Source organism: Coffea eugenioides, chromosome 5 (assembly GCF_003713205.1).
Source record: "Coffea eugenioides isolate CCC68of chromosome 5, Ceug_1.0, whole genome shotgun sequence".
Classification (NCBI taxonomy): domain Eukaryota; kingdom Viridiplantae; phylum Streptophyta; class Magnoliopsida; order Gentianales; family Rubiaceae; genus Coffea; species Coffea eugenioides.
In genome coordinates, this window is record NC_040039.1 from 51780728 (window position 1) to 51793528 (window position 12801).

The window sequence follows — 12801 nt, forward strand, 5'->3', positions numbered from 1 at the left end:
AGAAAGGGAAACAATTTAAAGTATAGGGTGAAGCAGAAAATGGGTAGACGAAGATGAAAGAAAGGTAGCTGGTTTCCCAGAGACAATGACAAGTCGCTATTCTTTGATCCTACAATTTCCTGTTCTGTTCCCCAACATTAGAAGCATGTGCTAAGGTTATGATGCATTTGGAGGTAGAGTCGAGTCCAATAGGCCTTCTTGAAGAGCAACCCAAAAATGTCAACTATGCAATGATCAACACAATCCCCTCGCTGCCAACTTTTCACGCATAATACATGTACAAGCTGTTGGCAGCTGCACAAGCAACTGAGTTTTCCACTGGATGCCATGCCAGGTGGAGCAGCTTCGTTGTAAAATCAAACGAGTTCCCATTTGCATCAACTCCTGGACTTTCTGCTCCTGAAATTAATATCCCAGATTTTTTCATGAATATATCCAAGTGCACAAGCACCAAATACACCAAATGATTCGGTAACTAACACGATATGCTTTTCAATAAAAGCAATTACCTCTTCTCACAACACGGGTAATACTGCTGCTCAGGGATCTTGAAGGCCTTGAAGGAGTCTGGACTTGTCTCCTAAACAAATTGATACCAATTTATTTTGTCGTCGACATCACAAATACAAATTCAACTTTAATCAGCTGTTAAAACTTTTCATAAATTGCAGCAAAATTACCTCATTGGGTTTTTGCTTGCTTCAAGAGTAGCTGCTTCAGTACTACCCGTCGCACAACCGAAAACACGGAAGAGATTGCTGGAACACATACATATAGGCAATCAGATTTTATAAATCATGCAATTACTTAATTTACTAAGAACTAACAAAAGGAGGAGAGTTCACTACATGCCTGTAAGAACCAGTTGCTACACGCAGACCGTCACCGCTCAGGCAACACTCAAACTTATCAAAGATGGAATCATTTTCATATAAGTCACACAGCTGGATATTGATGATTGTAGATTAATCAGTTCCGAAATGCAACAATAGTGTCAAAATTTTCTGATAAAGAAGCTAGACAAACTCGGGTAAATCACCTTTGGTCTTAGATACTCATGAACCTGGAAGGTTGCAACAGGACCAGAATCCATATTAATGTCCCATAGCTGAACAAAAAATGTAAAATATCAGTCAGAAGCCAAATTTAAAACAGCCCTACACTTTTCATTAGTGTTTCTTGTGCCTGTAAAACAACCAAATTCATTCTAGTTTCCCTAGGGATAACGGATAGAGAGAGCCTGGAATTTCATATATTGCAAGGAAATATGAAAGCAAAGAAGTTTTCTTAAGCAAATTATGTATAAACCAGCACATTAGGCTTGCAAACGCCAAGCAAAAAGTGTATACTAGCATCATGCATTTCCCAAAAGATAAAACTGCACTCAGCAAGATCTAAACGTCAAATGACCCAAAAAGTTCTACTTCGTCAGTCTCCACTCCAGTAATCTAAGGATCTGACAATACAAATTTATGTACCAAGGACACAGAAAATCATATATGTAGAAGCCATAATCCTGTTCTCAAAATTGGACATAGAGTGGGATCAGGACATTAACATGAAAAGCATGCATCTGTACAGTAATATGTATAATCTTGTTTAAAGCCAAAAGGAGGGGATAAAGCCCAAAAACCAAACCTTAAGGGTCATGTAATCACGACTAAGAATATATCTACCATCCTTTGCAAATTTAATATCTGAAATTGAAGCTATTATCTCAGTGAAAAATGATCTTGAACCAGGTGCCTCCTGTTCCTCAAACCTGTGTACAAAAGGAATATCTTGAGGTCCACCGGGCATTCAGCATCAACACAATTATATCTAAAAATTTAAATAAACAATGCTTTTTTTTTTCTTAATGAGAGAGAATTGATTCACAAATTGCCAGCCAACTTTTAAATTCATATTTTCTGAAACATTTTTAACTTTCATGTGAAATAGCTGAAGACAAACATGCAATCTTTAGCACTTACAATTTAGAATGTGAATCACACAAAGCTGACTGCCGCAAATCAATCAGACGAATTGATCCCTTTGAACTACTATATGCTAACATGTTACAGTGGGTAGGGTGAAACTCTGCTGAAGTTATGACCTCTGCAAGAAAACATAGATCATGCCTACACCAAAATGTTGTCGACAAGAAAATACATGCATAAATGAGGAATGCAAAAGTGAATACGAGTGAGTAATCAAATCCAAAGATAATAAACACATTTTTTATTTTCAAAATCATCTACTCTTTGCTTCATATTTTAGCATACAAGATCAATTTTCTTTAAAAAAAGGAAGCATCATTAAGACTTAAATTTTAGTTTTGTCAGGAAAAGATTACCGTACATACACCTGCAATTGAACATCACATTCCAATGAACAAATATGGAAATAAACAAGAATTTGCTCTATATTTTATACATATATACAAAAGGATGTATTTGATTCTAGTAACTGAAATTTTACCATAATAATGAGAACAAACTAAAAACCAAACATAACTGATGCTTGCTTTTACAACAGGAATTATCATGGATTCGGAGAGAGAAGAATCATTCTGTGACGGGTCCTCTAATTGATATTTCCCATAACATTTTCAGTTACAAAAGAACCTCAATTTATCTCCATAAACAAGTAAATAAATAAATGAAGATTGTGCAAGCCATTATGTAAAAAATTGCATTTCTGACCTGAAGCTGATCAAATAATACAAGGAATAATGGTTTGTGCAAATATACTGAAGTAGAGACTTCTCAAACAAATGGCATCTCAAGTGAGAGTTTCTAACACTGCTGAAAAAACACTCAAATGACAGCACAAGAATAGCACGAAAATGTAAAATGATCCTTTTAAGTAAGTAGCATCATCTTAATCAGTTATAATAATTATTTCTTCAAAAAAAGCAAAGGTGCAAAAAGATATATAATTAACATGGAAAACTGGCCTATTGTATGAGACTAGTACTCAAATCAAAATGCAAAAACTTACCAGTTAGATCCTCCATATTTGCTGGCTTAACATCAACTATATTGAAACTTTGGTTACTAATTTCCAAGTTCCAAAGGTTTATTCGTAAGCTTACTAATACCTGTAAATTCCTTGCATTTATGTGTATTAGGGTTAATTTTATTTTACATCCTTCGACTATGGCCTTGTTTGGCAAATGAGTTTTTTGGATGTTTGTCTAAAATTTTATTGTAACTTACTGTAAAAGTTGTAGAAAAAAAATTTTAAATGAAAAACTTTTTTCTCTCCCTTTCCCCCTTTCCTCCCCCTTCCATTGGCTACAATTTGGTCTCGCGACTAGATCGGGTAGAGGGGGAAAGAGAGGGTGGCGAAGGAGGGAAAAAGGGGAGAGAGGTGGCGAGAGAGGGGGAGAGAGAGAGAGGGAGAAAAAAAAGAGGTGGCCGGCACCGGAAGTGGTTGTCGACACCGGAACCGGGCGCTGGCTGATCTTGGCCAGCGACGGAGTTGGTGGTAGGTTGAGGTGGAAGAAGAAAGGAGCAAGGGATTTTTTTTTTATTTTGGGTATTTTGAAGTGTGTAATTTAAAATTTTGAAGAAGTTTTTTGAAATTACTGTTGTTAAAAAAAGGGATAGAAGACAAATTTGGCAAAAACTCGCTTTGCCAAATAGGGCCTATATCTCAATTATTAATTTGATCCTTAGATCATAATTAGGACACTTTAATTTCTGAACTATAAAATCCCGCTTACGAACAAATGTTAATGAAATCATCAAAACTAACGAAACATGTTCTAAGGGTATAGAAAGAAAATCGTATTGATCAATAACCAAAAAATTATAAAACTATAGAAAAAAGGGAGTTTAGGAACCAATTAGTGAGAATCAGCGTATAGTTGAGGGATTAAAATGCCCAAACTCAGAGTTCAAGAACTAAAGTTAGAATCAAGATATAGTCATGGGAGTAAAGTGTCCTAATTTGGACCTTAAAGATTAAAGTGGGAATCAAGTTACAGTTGAAGGATGCAAAATGAAATTAATCCTTTTTATATTAATTAAAAGGCTGTAAATCCGATTCTCAAAAGAATCCAATGGCGCATAGAGGCACAAGTGGCCAAGAAAGAAAGAAATTGGTATTGATTAATCTGGTAGCAAGAATGCAAGTAAATAATAGTAGTAAATAAAGGGCATATGTGCTGCTAGTTGGGATATGCTGTAGATACGATGGAGATCTAATTCGTTCGCATCTGAGGAATTCCAGTCTGAAAATAGTAAAAGTTGGTTTTGGTTAGGAAGAGACCTGAGAGGAGATAGCTGGCTGTGTCTGTCCAGTCAAGAGTCACGACCATAACAAGAAAGAAAAGAGACATTGAGAGAGATTTGATCTAGTAGCTGTAGGTAGCTTTGGAATATATTTGTCTTCATTCAATCGCTCGCTCGCTCACTCACTTAATACTTAATAGTTGATAGGACTGCCGACTACACACAGCTTATTATTGGTCTCCCTCCTCCTCCATGTACACACGGACACATTATTGCAACCAAATTAAGATTTATTCGCAAATTTGAGGGCTCCTTCATTTGTTTCGAAACTGTCAGGCCAATAGCAAATGGAGGTTGTGTATCCTGAGGTTAGCAATAATGATAGAGAATTGGAAAAGAGTGAGTCAATGAATATCCTTATACACAAAAAAAAAAAATTATATAGAAAAACAAGTAATTTTTCTCCATTTTTTTGTTATTTGTTAAAAAAAGAAAAAAGAAAAAAAGAGGAGCCTTACGGTAAAAGAGCAATAGTGTGGCCTGTGGTTGTTGGGAATCTGAGCAAAAGAGTCGACAGTTCACGAGCACTCTCTCTCTCTCTCTCTCTCTCCTTTTTTTTTTTGGCCCTCTGGAGCCACTGATTCCGAGATCCTCCTCCGCATTAGCGAGTTTACGTTTTACGTACAGGTACTACTTAAATAAATCAATCAGTATTCAAAAACTATAAAGCTCTGTTTGGATTAGCTATTTTTTAAAACATTTTACTGTAACTGTGTATATGAAAAATTTTTACTGTAGATATTTTTAAATTGTTTTTAGAGGTATTTTTAAAATATATTTTTGAATATTTTTATAATTTACAATTTTTTTGGGATATTTTTTTTTAAAATTTTACACGTCCCACCACTATCCCCTCCTTTTTCCTCCCCCTCTCTCATTTCTCTTCCTTTCCTCTTCCCCTCTATTTCCTCCTCCTCCTCCTCCTTCTTTCCTCTCCCTTCTTCCCCCTCCCCTCCTTCCCCCCCAACCCCAAAACCCTCTCCTGCTCGCGGGTGGTGGCTGTGACTTTAGCCACCACTCTAACCATGACCGTCTTTGTGGCGATCAGATTTGATCGTGACTAGGAAGGTTGCGGTCAGTTGAGGAGAAGGAAATTGGGGAGCGGGGAAAGGGAAAGAAAAAAGGAGGAAGGAGAAGGAGAGAGAGGAAGAGGAAAAAAGGAGGAGGAGGAGAGAGGGAGGAAAGATGAACGGAGAGTGAAAGGGTCGTGGGTGTGGGGGTGGTGGCGATAAGGTGGTGACCGTGGTGGTGGAAAGTGATGGGTAGTTGTGTATTTTTTTTATCTATTTGGAGTTGTTTTTTTATATATTGTATGTATATGGTATTTTTGAAATTGTTTTTGTTTATGTATTACCATAACATTGTAGATGAAAAAATTGTTTTTCAAAAAAGTCTGGATCCAAACAGAGCACAGTGAAAAATCCTTAAAAAAAAAAACAAAAAAAGAAAGGGGGGTTACAGCCCTAGAGCCGGAGACAATCACTGTACATAGCAGAATAAAAATAGAAAGGAGAGGAGAATGCTGTAAATATAAGGCTGACTGGGTGCTGGATTATTCTTGTTAAATAAAGACAACATCCCTGTGCCCCACGCCTACAACACATACTTAAATACTCCACTACTTTTTAAGTATGATTAATTTACAGCAACAACTACTACTCTTGCTACAAATCACTACTACTACTATACTTTAATATCAGCGTTGCAGGAGCAAGTAACCGCGTTGGAGATGGGCAAACTCACAAGGGAAGGGAGAGGACCCAGAAGAGACATACCCAAACAAATCAGACAGAGAAATATTCCACAGTTGATGATGCTTCTTTTGCTTTCCCTGTACCGGATTTGTGCTTCATAATTGAGACGATCGCCGGACTGTATGCTATTAGTATAATTATTGTTTTCTCCAAATAATTACTGCTTTTAAGAAATTTCAACTCAACATGCATCCTATCCCATTCCTCCACATTTCACCAGCAACATTTTTGCATGCCTGTCTCCAAAACCTCAGCATTAAACAACTTCGTATTACTCTTAGATCACAATCATTTCCACAACTTTTTCTCCCCCTTTAGGTCTCTGCTGTTGTTTTGAAAGCCTAAACTGCCAATATCATCCATTAGAAGATCACAATCACTTGGTTGTCTTTGTTGGAGTATATTGTTCCTTCCACCATCGATCACTTCCATCCCCATTAAATGATTCTTTTATTCCACAATTGGATAGCAATGGCATGCATAATCTCCAAAGGATCTTTTTGTACCTTGTTTGGATTGTGATTTTTTGCTGAAAATTTTTAATTTCTTCGTGAACACACTTTTCAATCACTTTTTTATCTCACATATATCAAATCGTTACAGTACATTTTTTTTCTAAAAAATAAAAAATAAAAAATCCTAAAAATAGCAATTCCAATAGATTCGTCCGCTCCTTAAATTCTATCCCACCTCACTGTCATCATCGTGCTGACTATGATGATTTCCTAATTCAAAGACTCAAGAACATGTTTAGCGGCAGCACCTGAAAGTTAATCAGGAAAATGCTAGTAGAAGGGAAATGACCACATTGGCCACCGGCGGGCAGAGGAAAGAAGGGAGCAAAATATCGGACACAGCACTAAAAAATAAAAATAAAAATAAAACCATCTCGAGAGAGGATGATGCCCCGTCGCCCCGTGGTCGAAGAATCGAAGCCAGTTCCCAAAATGGGATAAGAAAAGGACAACAAATAGAGGTCCGGCCCCCAAGAAATGGCCAAAAACTCATCATTCAAATAAATCATGAGCAGGTTGCTGGACTGTGAGAGGTATGGATGAACAAATACGTTTATTACTCCGGACAAATGGTAAACAAATGGAGTATTAGTCGGATCCGTCGGTAACGGCAATTGTGCGGGAGCGCTCGAAGACAGCATAGTAAGTAGTAATAGGAAGGCGAAAATTTGATTTAGGATCTGATGATGATTATCAGTAGCATTACTAAACAGATTTATCTTTTCATCATCAAGTGTTCGTCTAGATACATATTCCTGTTTCAAGATGTACGTACATGTTTCCAATCCACCTGAAGTTTTTTTTTTTTTTAAAAAAAAAAAAACCACCTGAAGTAGACATGTCAAAACGATTCAACGTGTACTACTATTTGGAATAAAAAAAAGGGCCCTTTCTAAATCTAAAGATTCTACACACAAAATGAAATGCATAGCACATAACCGGTTAGACATCAAATCAAAAGGGGGGGGGCTGCTGATGATAGATATCCAATGCAGTGGCCACTGGGCAGCTCTCTCCTCCGCCAAGTGTTTTATCTATTTGGGAAGGGGAGATGCCATACCACACATCTAAATCTTTGGCATGCACGCACACAGCGGAGGAGCTGGGAGACAACGACAATTGAACAAGTTGATGTCCACACTCTACAGTCCCCAGTCACGAGTCCCCAACCACCACTCCGCCCCCTTTGATTCAGATGTTGCTCTCATTGCCTTCCTTCTATTACACATGGACAAAGCTATTATACCCTCCTCCACCGTAAGTATGGATATGACCCCATCAAATTTAAAACCGTCAAAAGAGAGATACAAGAAAGGTCCATTTAAGTCTGGGCCGCCATACCAGCTTAACGGTGAGCAGTCCCATCCTCCCAAGCCCCGGTAGCTAGCCAAACTCACGACAATATGCCCCATTATATATATATATATATATATAGGGCCTGTTTGGCAAGTAAGTTTTTGACCAAGTTTATCTGCTACAAGTTTTTTAATAACTTTAACTACAGTAGCATCAAAAAACTCCTCAAAATTTTTAAACTATACACTTCAAAATATCCATAAATTTACGCACTTCAAAAATAATTTTTTTTTACAATTTTTACAGTAAATTACAATAAAATTTTAGACAAGCACCCAAAAAATTCACTTGTCAAACAGGGTCGTATAGTTTTTGTAAACACAGAATTAAGCAGATTAGCCAAGAAAGTCTTGATCCAGTTATTAAAGTTGAAGTTACAAGAACCAGAGGTACTTGAGTTTAAATTTCCCCTCCCCTTTCCCACTTCTTACGTTCCACTCCCTTGCTAGAAAAATAAAAATAAAAAAAGAGGGAATTAAGCAGATTTAATGCTGAAAAGAAGTTTTGAGGATACATCTCAGGAAACAAGTTTTAGTTTGGTCGAACATACATCCTCGTAGCAAAATTAAAGTGGGTGCGTTACTTCATCACCGGACAATGTCTAAAGAAAACAAATACTAATACGTCAAAAGGTGTGTTTATTATCTATTGTTGAAAAAAAAAAAAAAAGCTCATTAAAAAATAGACTCCCTTTTTTTATTTTTATATTTTTTGGGGTTAAACCCTTCACTTTTCAGATGTCTACCCTACGGTATTAAAGAAAGAAACGATTATAATCGGAATTTAGCCATGTCAACAAAATTTGCAGTGCAGATGATACGCAAAGAAAAGCATTTGGTAGATGCCAACCAAAAAGATAAAAATAAAAGCTCCAATAAATATCCGTCTTCCTCCAACCAGTAATCCAGTAAATAAATGCCCAAACGCATCATCGAGAAAATGATAGATCGATATTTATTGAGAATCTGCATATTAAATCCGCCAGACCGGTAAAGTAATATCTTCCCGACTGGTTTGCGAGTCTTAGGTGATATATTAGTGATTCAGCAAAAGAGGCCCATTCATTTAATTCAGACGTTTTGGCTTTAACATGTGATAAAAAGCAGTCAAATGAGAAAAAGGCAGCAGAAAATATTGTCGTTTTCCGTGATCATATTTCCTTATCACCTTTTTCCTTCACATATATCAAATCACTACAGTAATTTTTCCATGAAAAATAACAAAAAATGCAATCCAAACACAATCTAAATTTCTTTAGCATAAATGAACTTCACAGTAGTACGTATTACTAAGCTGACAGTAGTAGTAGTGTTAAATCATTAGATCATTGGTGCCTGGCACAGTAATTGTCTTAACATGAAAAGATATAGAAGGCCGGTATTCACATTCAATCGATTTACAGGGCATTTAAAGTAGTGTGTTTCTCAGAATGCTAATAATAAAAATAAATAAGGGAGTGGGGATCAGACCGACGACGTGGAAAGAGATGATGAACAAAGCTGGCAGCCTCTGAATTAGCAAGCTATTTGAATATGAATAATGTATCTGCATCCATAAGTATTGATAGTAGCGGCACGCACCACCAGCATAATGCTGCTTCGAGAAAATTAACCGGCTAGCCTAGCCATATGCTGCAACGCACATCAGGGTTACACGAGAAACAAGAATAAAATTTTTGAGATTAAACATATGGTCAGTCAAGTCAAACAGCTCGGGAAGCGCGTGCTGAACACCTCACCGCATCCACCAGCAGCAGCAGCACAAAAGAACCAAGTAGTGAACGAATCCCACATCACGAGTGAAATGAAAACTGAGAAGGGGAAAAGGGGTCCTTTTGAAAAAGTAAAAAGAAACAGAGAGATTCCGCATGGCTTTCAGTTTCAGTACAATATACTACGAAGAAGCTAACGACTCATTATAATATTCGAGAAAACCCAATATTTGATTGGTTCATCAGCTTGAGAGTTAGCATGACTAGAAAAAAAAAAGAAAAGAATCAAATCAAATCAGGTCCCTCGTCGTCACCCTCCTCCTCACGCCCCATATGTACATGTGATCTGGTCTGGTCTTACAACTTACAAGCTGTCTATAATCGCAGATGAAACCCACTAAGCAAATGGTGGCGGTATCATCGGCCCAACAACATTACAAAAAAAGTCATTGCGGATCCTCCCTCGAACTCAGAAAGCTAAAAAGCTAAAAAAGGCAACTAGTATTACTCAGAACAAAAAAGGCAACAACAAAAAGAAGGTTTAAAAAAATTTTACCCCAACAAGATCAAACCAAATCCCTCAAGTTCGATCCGGGCGGCTCTTAATACTAGCATTACTCAGCTGTCCTCGATTCCCTGTTCCATTTCCACCATTCGTGGAACCACCACCACCACCTCCTTCTTTCTTCGGCTGGGAAGAAGAAAACAAAGGGAACCCGAAGACACCACCAGATTTTGAGGAGCCCCTAAGCGAACACACTGGAACATTAAGAACCGGAGTAACACGGACATTCGCAGAATAAGACCTCTCCATTCCCCTATGCTTATACCTATGTCCACCATTGAAACTGCTTGGACTGCTGGAGCTTCTCTCCAAGCTGTGAAACACAATCTTTCCCGAGGAGTTCATTCTGGGACTATCAACTGAAACTCCACGAATTGTAGATTCAGGCGGTCTCCGCAAGGGGCTTCGCCCGACCCGCATTGCTACCGCGTTTTCAGCCGATAATGCTCTCGATTTAACAACTCGTACTCTAGGAGGGTTAGCGTTACCATTAGCATTCTGAGTTTGCGCTGATGAACGGAACGACGTAGGCTTTTCCGAGTCTAGAGAAAGCCTGGGAAGATCATCGTGTTCGTGACCCGAAGACGAGGAGGAGAGCGACAAGCGCGACGAGGATAGAGAAACGGACTCGCTATCAGTTTCTCGTAGCAATGGGAGGCTTAAGGAGGAGGATGAATCCAAAGAAGACGACAACGATGACTTGGAGCTTCGGTGAAGAAAATGTTTCAAAGACCGGTGAGTGTTAGCATTGCTAGTTGACGGCGTCGCTTTGTGATGCTCTTGCTGTCTGCTATTATTAGCATTACTATTCGCGGTGCTGCTGTGGTAGAGTTTCTTCAAGCCTAGAAGCTCTTTCCAACGACTCGAACACCTGGGAGCTTTAGGAGAGAACAAGCATGGATCAGTAGCAGAGATCTCGCCTCTCCGACGAAGCTGCGGCGTGTCCGGCGACCTCACGGCCGGAGTTGCGGCCTCCGACGGGCGGATCGAGGAGAGTTGCAGAGGCACGAGCTTGCCGTCGGAGAACAGCTCGTCAGCGGGGAGCATATTTACCGGATCTTCGAGTCGGAACTCGAAATCAGCGAAATCATTGGAGGGAGGTTCTGGATCTAATACTTGGGCGTTATCCTTATTCGCTCCAGCCTTGTCCGCCGGAAGAGGCTTGGCTCCTCCGGCGGAGGGATCGTCGTCCGGAAACTCTCGGCTAAATGAGATTCTCGGACTTAGCCAACCATAGGATGGATACTTGACCGGAGGACAGTCCAGGAATTTCTTCTCAGGCGACATTCCAATCTTATTGACGCATGCTGACGCCATCTCCGGCGATCATGCAACAAAGTACAACTACTATTCTATATCTTACTCCAAAAAAAAAATCCGAGAAATGAGAACAGTAAGCAGGATCGCGCAAATCACATATAAATGGAGAATGGGAAAGGAGAAGAAGATACAGGGAGAGAGAGAGAGAGAGAGAGGCGGAATATATTAAATGTAGAGAGAGGGAGAGAGACTGGAGGGAGACGAGGGGAGAGAGCTAGGGTTGGAGTTGATATGGGTTTGGGTGGTGGTGCTGCTACTGGCTAGCTCGCCTCGCAGCAGCAGTGATAATAGTGAAATGGGGCAACGCAGGCTGGAGTGCTACTGTCACTGTGTAATGCCCCCTTAATCTTAATGGCGTAGTTGTCTGTCTAGTGTCTAGTGTCTAGTGTCTACCGTCTATTGGAGAAGGAGTCACATAACTATCGAGTGAATGAATATAAATAGGAAGAGGGTACAGCGGGTCCCTAGTCTCGTTCGAATGGGGTGAATCCGGTCAAACTGATATCTACGTGGCATATGGCTCTCCGCTACGCTCCAAACAAAAGTGTTCCCTGCTCTTGGCTTTTTGTACAATATAATAAAACACACACACACACACATATATATATATATATATTTATACATACATCCCATCGTATATAACAGTTGTATAGTGAGTAATTTTTTTTTTTTTTAATTGTTCTGTTATGGAGCGTGGAACAAAGGATGACAAGCCAGAGATGGTTCCCGGAAATATCTCACCCCAAGCGGTTGTAGACACATGATTTACACACCCAGCCCGATGTTACCCTCCTGTATGATAATTTGAAGGAATTGGAGGTTAGCGATACGATCCCATGATAGCTCTTTACATACATCACATCATCCTCAGCTGGTAAACCTAGATGGGATATGCTTGGGGCAAAATACTTGTGTGATCCAAAATCTAAATAAACATTACCCCTATCTAAATATAAACATTCTTCTCATGATATGATGCAAAAGTAGTTGATTTTATTATATGATGCAAAAGTTTAATAGGCTGGCATGTATATACAACTACACAAGCTATTGCTATATCTGCAAAATAAATAATTCGCATTCAAATTTCATATACGTGTCTTGCATCTAAGCCCATTAAATCTATGCAATGTTAATGTAATGTATAAATAAAGATTTTATACCAACCCATGCAATAGCCATGTACACACACATGTAAAGATACATTGTGACGACATACAAAATAGCTTTACATTACAAAATAGCTTTACATGTATCTTGTTTTGGTGTTACGTGGAAGACTATTACTTTGTGCTTATGC

At 38.8% G+C, this 12801-nt stretch overlaps 2 protein-coding genes across 2 annotated transcripts; both read right to left on the reverse strand.

The window, feature by feature from the left end:
• Window positions 1-108: 108 nt before the first annotated feature.
• Window positions 109-3065, reverse strand: LOC113770553 (serine/threonine protein phosphatase 2A 55 kDa regulatory subunit B beta isoform). Its single transcript, XM_027315049.1, has 8 exons — window positions 2983-3065; window positions 1974-2097; window positions 1639-1762; window positions 1040-1108; window positions 853-944; window positions 681-758; window positions 510-580; window positions 109-399 (listed from the first exon to the last, which is right to left on the reverse strand). Exons 1-8 carry the CDS (start codon window positions 2996-2998, stop codon window positions 263-265), a joined length of 711 nt encoding a protein of 236 aa, XP_027170850.1. The 5' UTR covers window positions 2999-3065; the 3' UTR covers window positions 109-262.
• A 6268-nt stretch (window positions 3066-9333) lies between these two features.
• Window positions 9334-11866, reverse strand: LOC113772160 (uncharacterized serine-rich protein C215.13-like). Its single transcript, XM_027316728.1, has one exon. It carries the CDS (start codon window positions 11496-11498, stop codon window positions 10197-10199), a length of 1302 nt encoding a protein of 433 aa, XP_027172529.1. The 5' UTR covers window positions 11499-11866; the 3' UTR covers window positions 9334-10196.
• Window positions 11867-12801: the final 935 nt, after the last annotated feature.

What these genes read in the sequence shown, in the direction of transcription:
- LOC113770553 (XM_027315049.1), bottom strand. An exon ending in TGTGATTCACATTCTAAATT is followed by an intron (nt 1,763 to 1,973) that starts GTAAGTGCTAAA and finishes TTTTGTACACAG; the next exon opens with GTTTGAGGAACAGGAGGCAC. An exon ending in TACCCGTGTTGTGAGAAGAG is followed by an intron (nt 400 to 509) that starts GTAATTGCTTTT and finishes TATTAATTTCAG; the next exon opens with GAGCAGAAAGTCCAGGAGTT.
- LOC113772160 (XM_027316728.1), bottom strand. Translation starts at nt 11,498, where the DNA reads ATGGCGTCAGCATGCGTCAATAAGATTGGAATGTCGCCTGAGAAGAAA.